Source organism: Rhipicephalus sanguineus, chromosome 5, assembly GCF_013339695.2.
Source record: "Rhipicephalus sanguineus isolate Rsan-2018 chromosome 5, BIME_Rsan_1.4, whole genome shotgun sequence".
Taxonomy (NCBI): Eukaryota; Metazoa; Arthropoda; class Arachnida; order Ixodida; family Ixodidae; genus Rhipicephalus; species Rhipicephalus sanguineus.
Window position 1 is genome coordinate 66,215,596 of NC_051180.1, and position 22,444 is coordinate 66,238,039.

Sequence of the window (22,444 nt, forward strand, 5' to 3'; positions counted from 1 at the left end):
AGTGTCGTGGTTTTCTGGTACATATTTTACGGCGCTGCTATTGTATTACGATGAGAAGACATGGTAGAGGAGGATTAACGTACGGCAAGCCCCTAGACATTGCCCCCTTGCCAGCAACTTTGATTTCAAAAAGAATAAGGAGCTTCTCTTTCTTCGGCTGCAGGCGCCGTTGAGGGTTCAGCCAGCGAAATTTTGCTCGTGACTTGCTTTTCTTTCCTCCTCGTCTTTTATTCACTTTGGGGGGGGGGTGGGGGGAGGGGGGCGTATAAAGTTGGCTGCATCGCTTGCAGGCACTAAGCGCGTTGCACCCGAGAAGAACGAGTGGTGTTTATGATGCAGCATTCGTACAGATGTTATCTGATATGCCGAAGATTTCTTGAGACGCGACCTGTTTGCGAGAACAGAAATCCCAGGGTTCTTTTTTTTTTTGGACAGTAAAAGTAGTGCGACCTTTCTAACTCCCTTTGTTTTCACGGTATCGCTCGGAACATCCTTGCCTGAGGAATATTAGTAGTGATTCGGGCAAGGGAAAATACGTTTATTTTTGCAGCCTATATAAAGAAGCATGGCGCGTCGTCGCTTCTGATGTGCTGTATTTATGAGTACTATTGAGCGCTATGCAATAATGATTTATTCTTTGGGTCTAACTTGCGTAATTTCTTATATCACTTCTTATTTGTAAAGGTTTGACTTTACACTGAGCCACGGTACTGCATTAACGTTCTCTAATCATTAAAATAAAACGTAGTACAGGTTACCTTTGTTAGGGCCAGAACTAGACAATTAAGGTGCATAGACAATTAAGGTGCATTCATGCTGTTGACGTCGACGCATGCGGCGGCGGGCTGTCCAAATATCGAAGACGCATGCCCTGGTCCTCGCGCGGCGGGTTTGAATGTTTCGACGGAAGCACGTTCACGTTTGGCTGCAAAAACAACGCGAGGTGTATGCACCAGTGATGGTTCTCCGATTTGTCGCTATGCGGGAGCCTAGGCCACGTTGCATTTGCCGGTGCAATTATGAGCGCTGTGCGTTGGTGCCGCTCGTACGCAGCATGTATCCGATAACCACGAATAACATTTCTTTGCTACCGTGAGAGAACTCCCGGAACGGAGAGTAGCCGACGTATTCATGAAATAGGCTGCTTCGTTCTTTCCTCTTGCCCTTCTCGCCTCATCATCTCACCTATTTCAGCAAGGGAAGCGCACTTTAATATTGCTAAAGCCACTATCTTTTTGCAGCTGTAAGCACGGTCATTCGTCCCCGTATCATCTTAAACGTAACAGTGGCTTAAGTTCATGCAAGAACTGGCAAGATTAACAGTACAATTGAATTTATATGCGGCATATTTAAATAGACCTACTTCTTTTCGCAGGATCTTCATTGAGCAAGCCACAATCAACACACGACAGCGTTCTGCTGCCATGCTGGGATTCGCTGAACAAAAAAGACCTCAATACACAACTAAACACAAAACCTTATTTTTTAAATTTTTTGTCAGACTAGCTTTCCCCCACACGAAGTAAGACGATTTTAAAAGCTTTGTAGCCTCATTGTGACTCGGCCTAGAAAAGCGGGACCTAGAAACAGATATGTGAACTCAAGGAAGGAGACACAGGTGTTTACCTAGAAACCGCAGAGAGAAACAGGCTCCAAATGGTTGCCTAAAGCACGCCAAGACAACACATTTACTCGAGGATTTCGGTAAACCCATTACCTCGGCCTAAAAGTTTCCGTGATTACATAGAAAGAAGAAACTGCTCGCCGAGTTTTTCTTTTTTTCTCTCTTTTTTTTTAATCTTGGGTGGCGATTCCGACTGCGAGGCACGAATGGCCCCTTTTATGCATCGCACTGCGTCTTCAAATCTCCTTTTCGAGTTCAGGCACTCTGATTTCCTACTTCTTCATAAGTGTCACTACTTGCTTATGCTTCTGTGGCAGCTCCTATTTGCCTATTGTACATACTGTTGTTACAATACGCACAAGTTTCGCACGAGCCATGGTTGTTACGTTAACGCTGTAATGGCGCATCGGTGTCATAGCACGTCTTAATTATTTACTTGTGCGCCCGCATCATGCTCGGATTCGCTATACGCCTCACAAAAGTAAAGAACCAATGTGAAAAATTTTAAAGGCTCAACGCTCAAAAGCATCTTGTGTCTTTCTACGTGGGTGATCGCAATTAAACAAAAACACCGTTTGCTAAAATATTTGCTACTGACGTTAACTCTATCCCGTTAAACAACGACGCCGTCTTTTGTTTTGTATTTAGTTGAACGTCCTCAATATCTTTAGTCTGTAGGAAAGTTGTAGCCGGCTACTGCGAAGTGAAGAACTCGCAGGAATGTAAGATCACCCCGCGTTCACGCTGTCAGCGCATGCTGCTGCATCGATCTGTCCGAGATGGCTCTGTGTAATTTGTATTGACGGGGCAAGAAAACAGCTTTAGATCTAGCGGAATGGCCGCTGCTGGCGCGTTCGTGTGCGTCGTAAAATCGACGTTCCCGGCGCGCACACGCGCGAAACCGGTCAAACGCGCACTCGATCGCCTTCTCCATCCCAAAGGACTCTTCAAGATCTGGTACCCGTTTTCGCTGGGCGCTAAAGTATGACGGCGGGTCGAAAAATCGAATCGTACCCGTGGCGGTAATATCAAACTGGCTTGCTCCGTAGTATACAGAAAACAGTAGCCTGACATGGGTCGTCAGTGCCCACAACAACACCGAGTGCCTTGAAGCGTCGTTTCACCATAGGAATAAAAAACGGAAGAAATGCCACTTATTTCGCCGTTACCGAGAAGGCGCCACGTTGACGGCGAGGGAAATTTTGCGAGTTCGTAATTGTCTTGTTCTCTTACGTCACCCAAAATAGCTAATGCTTTCTTAGCTCTCCACACGACATAGGATGCGAATGCGCTGCAAACCCTCTTTTGCTATGTTTTGCTAGGTGCAGCAACCGAGGCGCGGGATCGATTCTCGGCCTCGGTGGCTGCACTTTAGGGGAGTGCATTGCAAAAACCCTCTTTGTAGATTTGGGTCCACGTTAAAGAAGCTAGTTAGAAAAAGATTGTTACCGAGTGTTGTACTTCCGCTTGCTCCATCAACATATCGCGGTTTGGCAAGTAAAACCCAGTAACTTTATTTTTAGTAATTGCGAAGCATTTCTTAGCGAACCCAAGGCACTTTGAACGTTTCGATCTACGTTCTTTCTCTCTGTTTATCTATCTATATAGCCGCCTACGACTGGATGCACTCGTGATCGCCTCCTTAGCTTGGTGCTGAGTCTGTAGACCGAAATTGGCAGGGAGGGTAAGAGGGTTAGGCGAATATGACTGTGTGGCCCTGGCAAGAATAACGTGAAAATCCTGTCGCGTACGTCGTGAAACCCTTTCCTGCAGACACGTGTGGCACGTACCCGTATACCACAGGCCGCGGTGTACGGAGAGAGAGAGAGAGAGAGAGATAAGATTCTTTAATGAAATGCCCGGAGAGGTTAGCCTGGTTTGTCGCCTGGCTTGCTACTCCAGGTGTCGGGTGATTATGGTATATACAATGATCACATATACACCATATACACACAAATAGTACATACAGTCACAAACACACATATATACATAAGAAGAGTCCTTCACAGGCGTATGCGCCACATGTGATTGACAGTTTATATATACCCAACAACGGCTAGAACATACTGTTTAGCTGCGAAGCACCTTAGGGTCTTGGTGTGTCGTTGGGCATCGTCGTTTGCTGTCGCCGCGTGCATCGTCCTGTCCTGTCCATTTGCTTGAGCGCAAGAGAGGGCGCCACCGCCTCAGAGCTCGCCGTGTGGCGAGAGAGCGCGAACGGCACGCGTTGACTATGGAAACGTTCTTTCTGCGACGAATGCTGAACTACCAGCTCGCAAGAAACGAGAACGCGCCCCGCCCTCGAGAGACAACGCCGACGCATGCAGCGTCTGCAGCGACTTTCCCGATTGAAAAAACCGACTGCTCGCGCTGAGCAACGGTTCACCCGCTACCCCGTATATATAGGCACTGGATCTTGACCTGCAATGTATTGCCGGTGGGAGATTTGTCTCGTGCGTAGTTCAACAATAAAGATTCGCAGCGGACTGCAGGTCTTTGTGTCTAATCTTTCTTCTGTCTCTCATTGCCCATTAGCAGCGATTTTGCTGCGGGAAACACCGGCGCACACTGCATGGCCCCTCCATAGGTTTCACGTTAGTAGAGCTGAAACACCCTTCCGTACACGCTTCGCCCCTGCTCAATTTTTTTTTCTCTGCAGAACTTAAAGAAATGGAGTAGCCGAGGTAACACAAATCTAAACCTCTCCCCAACAAGCCAGTTAAAACAGAACATCACAGAACAGAGCAGAACAAACACTGGTAATTTAAATGCGAGAACGTAAAAAAAGAACGACATCGGAAACGTTGACCTGACGAATGCAAGGACTAAAAATCAGGACCCCAGCAGGAATCAAACCGAAGCATTCTGCGTGGCTTATGCCTGCCGCGGTTTTAACCTCTACCCCAATAAAAGCGTACCCGTGCTTTCCAGTAGCTGTACTTCTTTCCCGCTAAACCTAAATTCAAGGTGAAACTCATAAGAAAGTCATCTAATACCAGCGTCGCAAATGAACCTGCCTTGTGACGGTATGAAGACCGCCGTAACTTTCGCGTTGATTAGATGTCACGAGGTTGTTTCGCGAACACCTGCCTTTTTGGGAATCAGAACAATACATCGGCAGAGTAAGACTTGTTACTGGACGAGTTGGTTGACATCAGAGCAACACATATTAGCGAAAAATACGAAACAAATATTACAGCAAGAAGTAGAAGGAAGCAGAAAGGTCCGGTGCTTAACTTCAACTGTTTATTCGTAAGGTGAAGCCATTAATGACGCACGCATGACCAAATTGTATTCTTCTCCTTCATCTATCGAACGAACAGTTGAAGTTTCGGCCATAACCATTCTCCTTCCTCCTACTTTCTCATGTCTCTGTTTCCTAGTTTTGCGCTAATATATATCTCTTTATTACATTGTCATTGTTGTTGTTTAGACTGCGTGAAAGATTGCGTCGGTATCGCGTTTCATTCATGTATGACGGCAATTTGTCGAACTGGCGGGCTTCGTCTGAAGCTTCGCCTCCTGTGAGCACGTAATGAAATGAAGAAAGGCGGTGCGTTACCTACTTTCTACTTCCGTTTGTTCTTCTCATTTAGGCTAGACAAAAACTAAAAAGAAGAAGGCACACAAGAATAAGTATTCGATAATTCCCCGCGCGTACCTCATTTTCTGCTTATTGTATAATGCTTTGTTTGAACCTCGCGGTTGTTGTTCAAAGGAAAGCGTGGGTCATGCGGATAAAAGAAAGACAAAAGTTTCTTTAGAAATTCTAGGTGTTTGAGGAGAGCACCGTACTCAAGAAATTGGCATATCGAAACATGGGCTAAGATGTCAAGGCTAAGAAGGCTAAGATGTCAAGGCCGCGAGTGGACACCTCCTATTCTAAGCAGAACTCGAAGCACAGTCACATCCAGTTCACCGATACGTATGCATTCTACTCACTGTGTATTAGCCTTCTCCAGAACCCCACCTGGCTTAGTGCGACTGGTGCAACCTTGTTTGCTTTTCTGTTTGTATCACGTTTCCCGCAACTACAATGTTCGATGCAAAGCAAAAGAAAGTACAATCGATAGAGAAAATCTGCATGCTTCGTATTCGAGTGAGCAGTGATGACGGCCCTGCGTGGGGACGTTTTTGTTCTGTCTTCTGTAGAACGTTGTTTGCTTCGTACATTTTATTTTACGCCGTTGGGAAGCCTTGACATTTATGCCTACACTCTTAGAACAAAGGCACCCTGACGCCCTTTGCGAGAGTTTTCGCTTGTCCCGCTGGGCACTCCTTTTTTCCGGGGTGAAACAACTCTCCCTAGACAGAGAGTGACCAACGCCTTCTCAAGGAGTACAGTACTGCGCCTGCGATAGAGTAAAAGCACTCCTCCGCGGGAGTAAAACTGTCACGTTGAAACAGCTTTGGAATAGAATTAATCGAGCACAAAAAAATTGGGGGACGCTTAAGCTTCGCCTTTAAGAGTTGAACGCGATAGCAATGTCCTACCCCTAGTGCGCACTTCGAACACTACGAGTGTTTAACAGAATGCGCGCACTAAGGTGTGTGCCTTATGTAATGGGTAGCATGCTTTAAACCAGGAGCAATTATGCGCGAGAAACTTTTTCTAAGTTGCGATGCACCCACTACGTGGTCTTAAGGGAATACGCGCAGTAATGTGTGTGCCTTTTGTAATGGGTGGCTGTCTAAACCACCAAGTCGTTATGATATTGACATGGTGTGATGCCCGATGGCAATGTACGCTTGTACCACGCAATATTACTGCGATATTACATCTCGTACTGTGACACCCGTGTACAGGACGCTTATTTTTGGGAAGCATGAAAGTTACTTTCAGTGCAACTCCAAGCAGAGATGGATGTACCGGAGTGGGTTCCCAGAGTGGAGTCGTTGTTACACATGCTAAAGTTTTAACATGTAGTCAGCTAACAGGTGATGGTGTATCATAGTACTGTTCCCTGGGTTACGATTAGCGTGTGAAATTACTTGTGTGAGGCAATAAAGAAAAAAAAAAGAGGCGTAGCTGTGTGGTACAACACCTGTTTGCCACGCAGACGGCCTGGGTTCGATTCTGACTCGGACCCAACATTTTTATTATTTTGTTTTATTTGCAGCTTTTCCGATTTTTCAGTCATGGACAAGATGATGATTTTTCCCTCACAACCAACGGCGCCGACGCCGACACCGACGCCGACGCCGACGGCGGAATTTCTGCAATACGAGCTCTTTAACGCTATCGCGTTAAAATGGCACATTCGTACGCGCACACACCGACGCAACCAAAACACGTAGAGCGCTCGCAACCAAAACACGTACTTTAACACAGAACCTTCCCGCTCTCTTAGGGAGAGACATAAACGCAGGCGTGGTGTTAGTGAGCGTTTCGCTACACTGTTAGTCAAATACTGGCTAGAATCCACGCCTGCAGGCAGCAAATCCGTTCAAATTACGGCCGCTCCTATACTCGGCGACAACTTATCTTGGCATTGGAGCGAAAGCTACGGAGGCGGGGCATCCGCACATTTGTGTTACTACGCAAGTAGTTCGGCATCTTGCAGCCGATTTCAGTTCCAGTTTCGGTTTCGCTTGCTCGCATCGCTAGAGCGTTTAGCAGCACGTCTACATGCAGAATGGGAACATCAGTGTGCATAGATGCATCTACCTACTGTACTGTATATTGTCACACGGTTGTTACGTTGACGAAGGCAGCAGTGGGCGTGTCGAAGATGAAATTATTTATTTGGCCGAACTTGTGGGCGGGAAACGAGTCAGTCAGTGCGTCGTCTGTCAATAATTCTGACAAGTGGTAAAGCGTGTCGGCTTTTATACATGTTCTATCGAATGTTCCAGCGTTATCGCTGGTGGCCACGTAATCTCTTAGACTATTCGCGTACCGCGCGCAATCTTAACGGAAAGATCTAAAACAATCGTGATGCTTCTGGAACACCGCATCGCAGTTTGCGGGGAGCTTTTAAACAGTCTTTGCGGGTGAAGTCCGAAGACAACAAAATAAGACACATGGCAGTATGATGAACGCCGCCAAGCGCACACCGCAGCCTGAATACGGTGTTTCCTCGATTGTAACGCGATCACGATTGCAACGCGAGGGGCGACTTTAGTAGCAACAGTTTGGAGAAAAAACTCGCATTGTGTTCGAATAAATACGGAATGCAAGTACCATGATGCCGCTGAATTGGGTTTAGATTTAAGGAGAGCTCTCGCTTAATTAAAAAGAGACTGACGCAGAATATTTTATCAAGCTTCGCTGGTCACACACCTTCATAGAGCGTAGTTTCTCGGCCATGGGTATTTCATTGCGCATGAAGTAGCTGTGCACTTTGCGCCGCAATGCTGCCAACGCAAACGTGTAATAAGCGCAGCAGCCGCGTCTTGCCGGTGATGCGCTTCTCAGTTTGGCCCGAGAAATTCAATTTCTTGCGCTTCGGGGAGGCTTAACTGTTCGCTCACTCACTTCGGTGAGCTCGGCGACAGTCCGGCACAGTGCATTTGCAGACAAGTCACGCTGACGGCGCCTCACTCCAGCGATGACATTGCAGATAACTTGCGTGGTCTGGTTTGATAGCCACTTTCTGTCACATTTAGAGTACAGCTTCTTCGGAGAACGAAACGGCGAGTTTGCGACCGCACACGGTTCAGGCCAACGGTTCAGGCAGCATCGCAGACGCCATGTTTACTGAGACTCTGAGAGAACAGGCGTGAGAAAAATGTGGTGCAGGCGTGAGAAAAACGTGGTGCTGTCCAAAAAATAAAGACAGAAACAAACTTGAAGTTAACAATAAGTTTTTTTTTTACGTCCGGCTTCCCATGCTCGTACTTTTTTTATAATGAACAAATCTTTATTTATTCGAGTTAGGCAACTATTCGAATGAGAAAATAAATATAGGTACTATTTCTTGGCGCGCGCGCATGCAGGCATTTTGGCTCTGTAGCTTCCACAGTGGTGCGAAGAAAAGTTGTTGCCGAGTATAGTCAATTCGTTATGCGACTCCGTAGGCGGCTCCCAGAGAAAGCAACACAATAGCCTTGACGTGTCTTTTGCTGGATTTTCACATTTTTCATATTTTTAGCTAGCTAAAAATACCGAAGAGGTAACGGAGACCGAGCGGTGCGAATTGACGACGCCATCTTTGAATTCCATCGGCGGAAGGACGTGCCCAGCGATTGCTATCACCAAATCCTCGTAGGCGCCGTAGCCATCCATCAGCCCAAATGCGTAGCTTTTAGGGCTATCCGGGAAGTCGGCTGTTTGTGGATACACGTATTATGTGGGTGTACATGCGGCGAAAGACAACGTGATGATATGAAGGCCGTATGTCATGAATACAGCCTGAATGAGTCGACCGTATTGCACGGCACGCTATGAACCAATGACATCACTTACCTAACGCTGTTTTTTTTTTTTTTACTCGAATATAAATTAAGCGAGGAGCTGTAAACTTACAACACTGCAATTTTTAAAAAACTTGATTGCTAACATGCGCTTTGTAGCCGCTCCGTCTCATCCCAGAAGACAATAATCAGACCACGTGAGAATTAACAATGTTTACTTGGGCCGAAAAGGGAAGGAAATGTAGCTGACGTAAAACAAGAGGAGTGCCTAGCTTTCATCTTGTATGGGGAGAAAAGTGATAAAGCGTGAAAAGAAAGGTAAAAATAATACAAAACGTTCAGGCTTTTGCAATATACTCAAGAGTGAATTTACTTCTTTAGATAAAGAAAAATGAGCTGTTTTAACAAGAAAGTCTTTTATGCCGGGGCCACCAAGACTTCAATGACGTATTTCTGTCACGGAAATGTCGTCGAAAAAAATTTACACGATCAGATGGCAAAGAAAAAAAGTCTGTCAAAGGGCATCGAACCCACGACCGCTCGGTCCGCGAGAACAAATACCGGGAACGCTATCCGCTACGCCACAGTCTCAGACTCTAGAGGCTTTACAAACGCGCCTTTTATATCTACCACTCTCCCGGTCGGTGGGGTGGTGTTGCCCTCTGGAAGCAGTAAAGTGAAGTAATCCGTCATTACTGTGGCCTCCGCGATTAGCACATGCAACACGTTACACGTCCGTCCTATTCGGCGCGTTTTCAATGGAAGTTCAATTTTGTCAATGCCTTAACACACCGCGAGGTGGCGACCTTAACTCAAGCGTCGTAAGAGCGTCGGCCTCGCTCATAGCATCACACTAATCCAAACCAAAAATAGCTCTGCGACGCGCGCCTGCCTCACCTGGCTGTAACACCGCTCACGCGCTCGCCCTGAGAAAAATCGCAGCCGGGCTACCGGGGCGACACGGCGCGCTTTGCGTTTCCCTCTAGTCCGGCCGTGGCGTTCAGTCACATTTTAACATGCCGCGGGATGGCGACCAAGTTCGGGTATTTTCGAGATGGTGATGCACGTACTTTCTGGGCACGTTTTGACCAAGAATAAAATGAACCCTACAAAGCGCTAACTTTCAACTAAGCCTGGTCTTAGTGTTAGCGCTGCGTACATGTCTTCTTGGTCCTTGTCGCGTTGCTGTGCTGCGTGTAAATTGTCAATCCTGACCAGCAAACCTGACAACATGCCCCGGCAAAAAATGTAATTCTCATAAATTAAGGATTCTAATGGTTCATCTTTTTGAAGGATGTTGTGAGGTTGAGGCGACAGCACGAGCAAATTATAAACTCAGTATTGCTGCCATATAAAACGTCACAAGCGGCGAAGGTATCGTCGGTTTATTTCTCGAGAAAATTTTCACTGCGTGCCGCCCACTTGCCAATTCGTTTTCTTTTTCTTGCTTATATGCATGTGCAGACGCGAACCGTGGACATGCCATGACTCACTTATTCATCGCTGCTACTCGAATGAAAATTAACGAGTCAATTAGTGTTCATTCACGCCCATGATTGTGACCGGTAACATAATCTAGGGAAACTTTTGCAATAAACTAAAGACACGAAGTATTTTACCTTCTTGATTCAGTCAATATAGTAACACAAAAGAGAGCCGACTTCCCATATTGCATTAACGATCGCAGCTTGTTCATCCGTTTTCGAAAGGCCGAAAGCCACTTTTTCACGTGCGTGTTTTTTGCATATGCTTTGGCGCGCTTTTTTTCCCCTCGTCTACATAATGCACTCTTCCCAAAAAGCCCCCTGCAATCTTCTTGATATTTGTAGCTCGCAGTGTTTTTTTTAACCTAGCATTTCACTTTACTTATTGCGTTTGCGCTCTCTCCCCTTCAACCACCGAAGCACGCAAACTAACTCTTGTCCTTTACATCCCCTTCAACATCGACCGGCTACTTATTTTCAGGCAGGGACTTTTACCTTAGGTCACGAAACAAACAAAAAAAACCTGAAAAGCATTCTTTGTTGACGCCTACGAGTTCCTCTTCTCTCCATGCTCTTGCATAAATAATGCGTTTCCTTTTTGTCTGAGTTACTTGGAGTCCTATTTTTAGGCACATATTGGCCTACGCTCACTTCCGCAGTCTTTCATCCTTTATTATAAATTTTCTCTTGTCTTTTCTACCACAGAATAAGCACAACAAAGAGTCCAGAACTCATGTTATTTTCACAGAAGGTGGCTTTTTTAAGTGAAGAGCATTTTTTAGTCGCGCCTGCGGGAAAAACACCCTACGAATGCACCCCACTGCACCCCATGTACCCCACGCACCCCACTGCATGCGCAGTGGGGGTGTCGGCCGCCGTCCACACCCCCACTGCGCATGCTCGGCTCGTGTCGTGCCGGCAGCTGCCAAGCCTCTACTCTCCTTCCCTCGCATGCTCGGCTCGTCTCGTGCCGGCAGCAGGCCTCTCCTCTCCCTCCCTCCCTCCCTCTTCTCCGTCCCGCCCTCCTCTCGATCAAATGCGGGCGGTGTGTATATAAGCGGCGGAGCGCGCGTTCGGAATTCAGTCAAGGGCGTCTTTACTTGGCTTTCGCCTGACTTGACGCTTTGCTTGACTCGAGTAGATACGATGGAAGCAACAGTACCTTCAATCAGCGTCCCACCACTCGTTGAAGGCAACGTTACCCCACCCTCACTGTCGTCGGCGTCAACAACAGCAAGTAAAGCAGAAGACAAGGCTGCGAAGAGACGAGCATACGACGCTGAACGCAAGCGTTTGAAGCGAGCTGTGGACCCTGAACTTCGTGCACGAGAAGCTTCTGCGAGACGGCAACGACAGGCTGCGGATCCTTCACTCGGGGAAAGAGAAGCAGCTGCGAAACGGCAACGACGGGCTGTTGATCCTGAACGTCGTGCTCGAGAAGCAGCAACCGTTCGTGAACGTCGAGCAGCGGATCCATCACTCGGGCAGCGCGACGCTTCTGCAAAACCGAATTACGCAACATTCACGTGATACCCCCACCACTCTGCGACGCATTTACTCGAGTTCCCCCCGTGGGAAGATGCGGGCGACATTTTTTTGTTATTACACGTTTTTTAGGAGATGTCGCTTTTATGTAGCTTCCGGCTACATCTTTTCACATAGAATATGATTTACGAAACACAAAGGCTGAAAAAAAGAAGCATAACTAAAATCGCACCTGAAGATGGCTCAAGTTGTTTTTCAGGATACCTACCGCATGTTCCAGCTATCGCAATCAATGACACATTATTTCAGCCAACTTGGCAACGGGATAGTTGGCAGTGTATAACTAATCACCTTGAAACGTGAAGAAGGTAGGCTTGACAGGAATGCGCCGTCATTTTCTCCGGTCGTTTCTATTCTAGTAATGCAAAACTATCGGCGAATCGACTATTGATAGCATCAATAGTTTTTGTTGAACTATCGATATTGTAAAGAAAGCATCGATAGTACTACTATCAATAAAATTCGGCAGATCCCACTGCTTGTGGGAATCGGTTTTATGCCAAGAAATGAGCGAGTTGTTCTGCATGTTCCGGCTTTGGGCCAAGTGTTACAAGGTGGATCGACATGCGAAAACTAGAAGCAGCGCGAAAAAAACGACGAAGAAAATAGGAACACACACAACAGGACTAGCGCTACCACAACGGTTTGATCATGATCATGGGCGTTAGTCGTCGCGATAGAGACATGCTGTCAACATTGGTGCATCCACGTCAAACAGTGCTATAGCTGCCAAACACGAATAGACATTGTACAAGCTCTCATATATCACTACACAGTAAGCACAGTCAGCGCTAGTCCTGTTGTGTGTGTTCCTATTTTTGTCGTCGTTTTTTTCGCGCTGCTTCTAGTTTTCGCATCATAAACCGACTCGCCCAAACCTACAAGTTGTTGGATCGACATGTTTTCGTAAGTGTAGTAGTTCTGTGTACATCGTGGGCGGACCAGGTACGTGACGTACCAGGTACGTAAGGAAAACACTGGTGATTATAGGGTTACTTATGGTCTGTCGTAACGTCAGCACTTACGTTGGAGCACATACGTCAGTATTACGCGTATCGAAACGAAGTGTACTTAAAAATGGCTGAGCCCTCCGTCATAGGAATCGATATAACACGAAAGTGAAACTTGTCTTCACAGAAGTAGTGCTTACTGTGTAGTGATATATGAGAGCTTGTACAATGTCTATTCGTGTTTCGCAGCTATAGCACTGTTTGACGTGGATGCACCCATGTTGACAGCATGTCTCTATCGCGACGACAGCGCCCATGATCATGATTAAACCATTGTGGTAGCTGACGGTGTGAACATATATTTGGACACAGCGAATCGTGAATCGCGCGTAAGGATGATATCAACAAGCTCATAATCAACACTGGTACCCGGTATGCACTTCTTCAAAGCGTCGTCAAATAAGGTGAGAAACGGCACGGTGTGCGCTTTCTAGTAATGGGTAGCCAACGCCTCTGCTCATGCATACACTAAAACACACTGCGCTTCAGTAACCCGGGAGGTAGAGGTTCGTAGCCTGAGCCGCAAACGCGTGCGTCCCACTGGTTTCTGTCTCGCAGGCGCTGCTCTCGCTCCACCAAGGCACGACATTCGCCCGTCGAAATCGCGTCCTTTCTGCAACGCGTATTGCAGCAGTTTTGTTAGTCGGTGCTCTCGCAATTGAAGCAGTCGGCGGCGGAGAAATCCCGTTGGTGCACGTGGAAGCTGCACTACTCCGATGAGCCACGCACGCTAACACGAAGCCAAAGGCAAAGAACGTAACTGCGTCAAGGGTGCCTCGGCGACGCCAGCGCGGCCAGTCTACCTCTCTGGTATCGAGACGCTTTAACCATGACCTCCGATATCGCGAGCAATCTCGGAGTAAGCGCTAGCAAGTGTCCATCGTGAAGCATTACTTCTTTTCCCATCTCACGGACGGCAGCACCGCCCCGCTCCGCCTGTCGCGAAAGAGAATGTGTGAAAGATATAAGGCGCGTTCGCATCTCCCGAGTTAGCTTAGTCGGTAGCGCGTCGGGCGCTTGCCGTCGCGGCCGCAACGTCGTGGGATCGATTCCCAGCGGGGTATCTTTTTCTTGGTTTTTTTTTCTTTCTCGCCTGTTGGCGTCCATTTTATCAGCGTCATATCCGTGACGGATGTACTTGGTGGACCCCGGCATAAAACACCTTCGTGTTAATATAACACCTAAATATCGTTAGCGTAGTCATCCGGGGTCGAGCAACGCTTCAATATAGCTTGCTGAATCATAGGAATACAAATGTAATGTTTATGAGACTGCCATAAAAGCGGAGCCAACACTGGTACCACAGACGTTTGTTTACCTGAAATGACACCTGCATCGTAGGAGTGCATATGAGCGTTTATTGCTTTGTTATAAACATTAATAGCCAGCATCACAACTACAACTGATGTTGCACCGAGATTACGCCTGCGTAGGGTGTTTTTCCCAAGCAGTCTCTAGAGCTGGCGTGGCTCTGTGGTAGAATACTTGACTGCCACGCACAACGCTAGGGTTCCATTCCTGCGGGGATCCCAGCTTTTATTCTTTGCATTCGTCGGGTCAACGCTGCCGATGTCGGTTTTTCTTAACGCTCTCGCATTTAACTTACCGATGTCTGTTATGGCCATTCCTGGGTCGATACAAACTGTCGATCACCTGTGACGCATACCCTCACTCCGCGGCCCGTGGTAAACGGGTGTATGTCACACGTGTCTGGAGGAATGGGCTTGACGACGTACGCGACAAGATTTTCATGCCATTCATGTCATGACCAAACAGTCATATTCGTGAAATCTTCTTACCCTCCCCATGCCGGCTTTGGCCTACACGAAGCTAGAGAGGCAATCATCATGAGAGCACCCAGACGTAGGCGGCTAGATAGATAGATAGATAGATAGATAGATAGATAGATAGATAGATAGATAGATAGATAGATAGATAGATAGATAGATAGATAGATAGATAGATAGATAGATAGATAGATAGATAGATAGATAGATAGATAGATAGATAGATAGATAGATAGATAGATAGATAGATAGATAGATAGATAGAAGCGTTAAAAGTACCTAGGGTTCGCTAAGAAATGCTTCACATTTAAAACTATCGTCAATAATATCGATAGTGCAATCAATAGTGCGATAGACAGTACCATTTGTAGTATTACTACCAACAATAATATCAACAGTGCTGTGAATAATTATGCTGTTGCTGGCCGGCGATATTGCCGAAAATCATTTGCGATAGCCCACTTTCAGCAATACTAAGTTTACATAAATTATGAGCAATGTTTTAGCGAAACAAAAGTTATTTCAGCAGTGAAAATGTATGAGCCTTACAATGAACAAACCTAGTTCTTCATATGTTTATTTTGAAACCACAAAATGCAATATCAATTTGAAGCCGCACAATACCGTCAAATGTAACGATCTCGTTTCCTGTGCACTGGAATAATTCAACTTACTTCTCATGTGTCCGCCGAGAATTCTGGTGAAGAAGAGCAAGCATGTCAAGTTTCTTGCCCCTCAGTCTGCTCCTCCTGTTCCACACACTTGGGACCATGTTTATGCTGCACTGAGATCGTGTGGTTGATTGTATCCTATCGGTAGTGGCAGGGGTGTACGCAGAAATTTAGTTTTTTGGGGGGGCGGGGGGACCTCCTTGATCTGAAGTGGGGGACGGGCAGGCAGATGCCGTCGATAGCCATTTTGGGCTCTGTATGCCACAAAAAAAGATATTTTGGGCGGAGGGGGGAGGGTGTCACGGGCCCAGTGTGCCACCCCCTGGCTAAGCCACTGGGTAGTGCTATCAAACTTATCGATAGCACTGTCGATGGCTTTTTTTGTTATCGATAGTTCTATAGTGACTGAACTATCGATAGTTCTGCATCACTATTATACTCTCGTTCGTAGTTCAAGTTTATTAGTTAAGAAGCAGCGTTTCCAGTGCCTCCCAGTCCCTTTCAGCGCACTGGGTGGCACTGCAGACGCTGTACAGTGTTGCTCAGTGTACTACAGCGCGCTGGGAGGCACTGCGACAGACTGTACAGTGTGTTCAGTGCCGCCCAGTGAGCTGAAAGACACTGGGAGTACTGTTCAGTGTGGCTCAGTGACTTACACCGCACTGGGAGGCACTGGCCACGCAGTACCGTGTCTACCCACCCACTGGGAACACTGGCGGCGTATTCGAAAAAACTAGGCGCGCTGGGTGCACTTCGTATAAGATTTGATATTGGATCACGAGATGTCGGAAGCAAAATTTATCGAATATTTTAAAATATTATTCTATTCTGTGTCCTATGCATGCCTAGCTTCAGTTTCATTGAGGCGACGGACATATATGTATACGCTGAACACATTGTTCTGTCGAGCGCGCCCGCGTGCGCTCTCTCTAAGTTTTGAAACCGTTAAGCGCACAAAGACGGGAACAAGAAGACGACACACAGAGCGCTACTTCCAACTGATGTTTATTGCAACACAAAAACGCCATATATGTAGTCTCTTCACTCAGAAATGGCTACTGCGCATGTTTGAGAGCTTCTCTCTTATTCCTACACTCTCCTCTCTCCTTTTTTTTTTCTTTTTTTCGCGCTAACGATAATAGGCTTTGTTAGCGCGCGCATGGTAACTGGGCGGTACAGAAAGAGCACTTGAATCACACCAAGCATTTCTTTAACAAGAATCATAAAGGCAAAACCAACAGGGTGAAAAGGTGACGTACCAAAAATGAACAAGGGTATTAAAAATGCTGGCCAGCATAAATGAACAGGAATGAAAAACAAATGCGGCTAAACAATGGAAGTCGTCAAAAGGTAAAAACGGTATGAAAACAGAAGTCGTGAGAAGGTAAAACAGTATAAAAAGATGTAAAAAGATATAAAAAAGGACCTTTAAAAGTTTAAAAACCTAAAACGTAAGAGCAAAACTAAGTAAAAGTCACTGGTTTTGCAAAAACGCCAGCTCTTTCTTCGAAAGCGATACAGATGGCATGCTAACACAACTGGGTCCAAGCTGTTCTATGCATGATGCCTGATGAATTTCCTGAGCAATCTGGTCTCGGTATTTCCTGATCACGACAGTCTGGTCAAGAAAGGCAGAACAACCGCAAGTTGCCCAATGTAAGGCCATGTTGCTCCTTGACTTTTGCTTCAAATTGTTGGCATGTTCTCGTAAGCGATCATTGATACATCGGCCAGTCTGGCCGATGTAAACACGTCCACAGGAGAGCGGAACCTTATACACGACTCTGCATTTGCAGGACACGAACCTCATGGCGTGTTTCTTGCTGCATATATCAGGCTTTTCGCTGCTCACGTTCACACGCTTGCACAGGCCTCCAAGTTTGTTGGGGGCGAACACCACCCTGACACCTGCGCGTCCTGCTGCCTTCTTTATCCTATGGGACACTTGGTGTACGTCCGGAATGACAGCAGTTTTTGTCTTGTCGGTGTTTTTCCGAGGCACATCACTAGTTTTCTTGAGCTTGCGCAACAAGGTTTCAGCAAGGTCACATAGAAGAAACTCAGGAAATCCAGCTGCTTTTAGTCGATTGATTTGAGAGGCAAGACTTTGGGGAATCTGATGGGAACACGACCCCATGAGTGCGTTATTCATGGCGGCAAGAGCAACGGCACGTTTAACTAGCTTCGAGTTGTTGGAGGCGTAGGGAAGTAGGCGTTTCCTAGAACGGGAGGCGTAAATCCAACAGGCATGTCCTGGGGTAAAGTGAAGCTCGAGGTCGAGGAAGCGGATGCGACCATCCTCAGGAAGTTCCTTAGTAAGAGTCAGTCCTGGGAACGCCTTGCAGAACCTCGAGAAGAAATCTTCTATTTCTTGTGTGGCTTTCTCGGTGGTCCTCTTGAAAAGCACAAGAAAATCGCCAACGAAGCGGAAAATTTTGACGACATTGGGCAACCCGCTGGCCTCGAGGCCTCGGTCGAACTGAGCCAAAAGGAGATCGCTCAGCACTGGAGCGACGCGAGATCCGATGCAAATGCCGGCTTTCTGTACGTAGAAGTTGTCGTTGTGGTTAATCACAGTCGATTCCAGGTATTTGAACAGCAGGTCGTTGAAGCTTTCAATGGAAGTGCCGACAGTCCCATTACCCCATCAGCGTCCCATTATTGGACCAGTGCCACACTGGTCTAATAATCAAGTATGGCACTGGGATAGCGCCACTTGGTTTTTTGATAGAGATATTCTCGGCTTCTTGTTGCCAAAACAGCAATATTTCATTGACGCTTGCCGTAGCGTAAATGGATTAAGGTTGAATACATCGTGTTTAATACCATACACTTAAAGCTAAATTTATAAATATAAGGAAATGTTTAATCACAGTGCAGAAAAAATTACAGTAGAATACGGTGCGTTTCTCTTTATTTTTAGCGTGAGGAAAGCCCCCATGAGTTCCCTAGGACGAAAAATTTACAACGGAGAAAAAATTTCGTCGATGCTCGGGATCTCGCATTCCAGGCCAGGATGATTTTTTTTGCCTAGGATGCTATGACTTCAAGAAATCTCTCATTAATTTTCGTAGTTTCGTCGTATATAGGGGGGAAGACAATTTTTTTCTTTCATGAGAAATCGAAGCGTAAAATACGCTTTGGAAACGAAAGAAAATCGCTACCGTACAACTTCATTACCATTACTGATATAAGAACCAAGTTTTTTTTTTTCTTTTATAGCCAGACACTGCTGATTCTATTGTCTTGCCGTCGTATGGTTTCCTACTTTTAGTGTGTCCTAAAAGAAAGAGCCGCTGAGAGTGGAACATGTATGTTCTAGGCTGCAACGCAAGAAATAAAATGTGATATGTACCTCCGAGAGATACTGTAAGAATCATGCGTACGAGCTGGCACGATCATATTGACTGATCAAGTCTTTTGTGCCAACCTAGCACTATATGAGACCTTGTTAATATTTGATGTAGATGCTATTATACTTTATTCCCTGCGTGTCACTTCAAGCGCTACAACGAATCGGGGAGCAATGATAAGAATATGAAGAACACACCGCTAACGGATGAGACACACATACAGAAAAACTATTCTGGTACGCAGTAAAAAGAATACGAAAAGAGTGAATTCAAAGTCTTGAACGCAGAGTATGGCCTACTACTATCGTTTCTCGTGCGAAAAGTATAGAAAAATGCGATATCCAAAAACATGACCACATGCCTCGCCGCTCTCTGGAGCGGACCAATAGAAAAAATTGGCACGAAACGCAAAAAAGAGAAATTCGGCAGAGAAAGCGCTCCTGCCACCAGCACACATAGCGAGAATGACAATTCGTTCCTCGCTTCCAGCGAGCGTTAACCACTGGGAGCCACGTATGTTTTTTTTTTTTCCTTTCACAAGAAAAAGCAGAAACATTACATTTTACCGGCCATCGTCGCTATCTGCTACAGCAGCGGGTCCATTCAGCACCACAAACGCGCAGGCGTGTCAGAGAGCGCAGTGACAACGCTTGGCACTTCCCTATGCCTGAGTGCATTGCTCGCACGGTCATACATAACAGACAATAACGTAAAGAGAGAGAGAAACCTTACATGTCACAAAGGAGAATAAAGTAAAAAATAAGAATACGCCGTAGAAGCGCCTACAGCAACATTCGCAGCTTCTTTCATTTCCCACATTTCTGTTCGTGTTAGCTCGCGCGACACGTCGTTGTGGCGTTTACATATGCTCCCTGTGAAGCTACCAGAGACGCCATCGAGAACATTATTCGTCGAAGAATTTACCGTATGCTCCTGTGTATTCTGCATCCATCACTACCGAACGCGGTGTTCGCAAAAACTCCGGTTGCCTTTTCTACTGGGGGAGTCTTTCTGAACGTAGCATGTATTAGCGCTGTACATAGAAGAAAGGGACACGACAGAGACGTAGGGATAGGTAGGCGCTAAACTTCCAACTAATTCGATGGAAGTTTAGCGCCTACCTCTACGTATGCATCGTGTCCCTTTCATTTATGTACCGCGCTAATAAACGCTACTTTCATGGATGACGAAATCGCGCGATCAGCAACCCTTCTGAGTCTTTCTAGCTTGTATTTATAGTAAGAATAACAACATATCTGGCTTTTTTTTTGTCAAGACCTCAATGTGATTATGAGGCACGCCGAAGTTGGGGACTGTGGATTAATTCTGAGTACATGGTGTTCTTTGCCGTGCGCGAAACACAAGAGTTTTCTTGTGTTTCGCGCCCATCGAAGTGCAGCAGCCGCGGCCGGGAGTCCTACCTGCGTCCTCGAGCACAGCAGTCCCTTCCACTTCTATTTCGGTGCTTATTTCTCCTTTACACGTTATTCGCACTGTGTTTCATTGTAGTATTGTTAATGTACCATTAATTGCATTTTTGTCTTCATGTTCCTCGCGTACATGTGTGTTCCATGTAATCTTTACAACACCATTTCGCCTACGTACTCTTTTTTCTTACATTAGCGCAAGAACATTTTACTCCCTATTCTCTGCAAAATTTCGTTGCACGATCACAAATAAGAAGGTTTGATCTCGCCTCTGTAGAAGACATTAGGTGTCGCCTAAGTTTATTTGATCAAATTTACTTTTGATATGGAGAGCTATGTACCTACCAAACAGCTAGACTCATGTTGCTGTAGAAAGAACCGTGTCGAGATCTGTTTCCGCTAAAATACCACACGGCAAACCACGCTGACAAGTGAACATGACGCAACATTTTTACCGCAAAATATATATTTTAGAACTTTGCCACCCGATTACGCACTCTCTACATTCAGTCATCATACCAGGCACATTAAGACTGTCACCACGGGACCAGGCTAGGAAACAGATAACTTCACTTCTAATAATAAATTCTTGATAATGTTGAGTAAAAAAGTTAGTATTTTTTTAAGTGCCTTAGCGTTCAAAGCACCGTCTTTGCTTTGATTAATGAGGCTGAAACACTAATTACGATGGCCGAATTTGCCAACGTTTATGGTTAGCGGAATATGGCGCCCATGGTATGTTCACGCTCAGCACAGAATTGTATTCTAAGACACTTCAGAAACGCTTTGCGTTTCCTGCCTCTGAGAAGGCTGTGCGTAAGTTAGTTTTTGTTTATGCTTTTTTCTTTCTAATTTTGTTTTGTAGATGCGTAGCATGTTTGTTAATAATCATAATCGATATCGATTTACAGTGCATACTTGTTACTTGGCCGCGTTCTGATAGGCTTTGTTTTCGTCATAGCCCCGCCACGGTGGTCTAGTGGTTATGGCGCTCGACTGCTGACCCGAGGGTCGCGGGATCGAATCCCGGCCGCGGCGGCTGCATTTTCGATGGAGGCGAAAATGTTTGAGGCCTGTGTACTTAGATTTAGGTGCACGTTAAAGAACCCCAGGTGGTCGAAATTTCCGGAGCCCTCCACTACGGCGTCTCTCATAATCATATCTTGGTTTTGGGACGTTAAACCCCAGATATTATTATTATTGTTTTCGTCATATTCATTCGCCTGGAAAAGTAGCCGAAAAATTCAACCGATTCGCGTAGATCTAACGAAGCAACAATGGCTCGAAGGTGAGTGATCATCGCTGAGAATAAAAAGGGAACAGACCTCAAAGTTTGGTGCTTCACCGTGGCAGAGCCGGTAATTCGTGCTGGGTGATGACGACCCTTTCGGAGGCAACCAAAAATAGCGTGGAGAATTCGCACGAACCATCGCATTGTTTTTATCCATCTTTTGTCTTACCCTTTTCTGGTCTCCTCTATTTTTTTACCACGCCAGGAAGAAGAGCAGGTTATGCAGCACATCTCCGTGTAGGTGGTGGTGGTGGTGATGTTGCAGCAGGCGGGGTTAGCGTGGCCTGCATGGTCGGCAATTGTTCCGCCTGAGCATCTCCTGAATTGTAGGGGTATGTCACCAAATGCCGAACAGCCCAGTGTCTCGCAGGAAAGCCAACAAAATTCGTTGCACGCTCTTCCTCGTTGCCGCGGGCCCTTCAGGAAAAATGACGTCTTCAAATGTCCGGTGCCTATGACAACATTTTTGCAAGGTGCGGACCATCGCTGCTGTTTCCACATCAAACTGTGGGCAAAGCCAAATAAAATGTTCAATGTCCCCGATGTCACCGCAGAAGGCACAAAACGGGGAAGCGTATCGCCCAGTCTTGAATGACCACGCCGGGTGTGTGCGGAGCTGGTTCTTCTGCGGTACAACAGCGTCGCTTGTTCACGAGAAATTCCGGTGATTACACATGCTTGGTGTGGAAACTTGTAGATCGCCTTGAAATGATTGCGTATCGCATCTTTGTTGTTCTGGTAAGTTTTAGGAGTTGTTACTGTTGGAACAGATGTCCGCGCTTCGCATGCAAGGGCATCAGCCTTTTCATTGCCTTCAATGCCAACGTGGGATGGTATCCACTGAAACTTTATATTAAAGCTCTTGCCAATAAGGTGTTGAATGAGCGCCAGAGATT

At 46.2% G+C, this 22,444-nt stretch overlaps 1 protein-coding gene across 1 annotated transcript; it reads right to left on the bottom strand.

Annotated features, from left to right (window-relative positions):
* Window positions 1-811: 811 nt before the first annotated feature.
* LOC119394697 (uncharacterized) lies at window positions 812-20,619 on the bottom strand. The gene is made up of 3 exons (XM_037662009.1): window positions 20,603-20,619; window positions 17,330-18,089; window positions 812-925 (listed from the first exon to the last, which is right to left on the bottom strand). Exons 1-3 carry the CDS (start codon window positions 20,617-20,619, stop codon window positions 812-814), a joined length of 891 nt encoding a protein of 296 aa, XP_037517937.1.
* Between the last annotated feature and the right edge of the window lie 1,825 nt (window positions 20,620-22,444).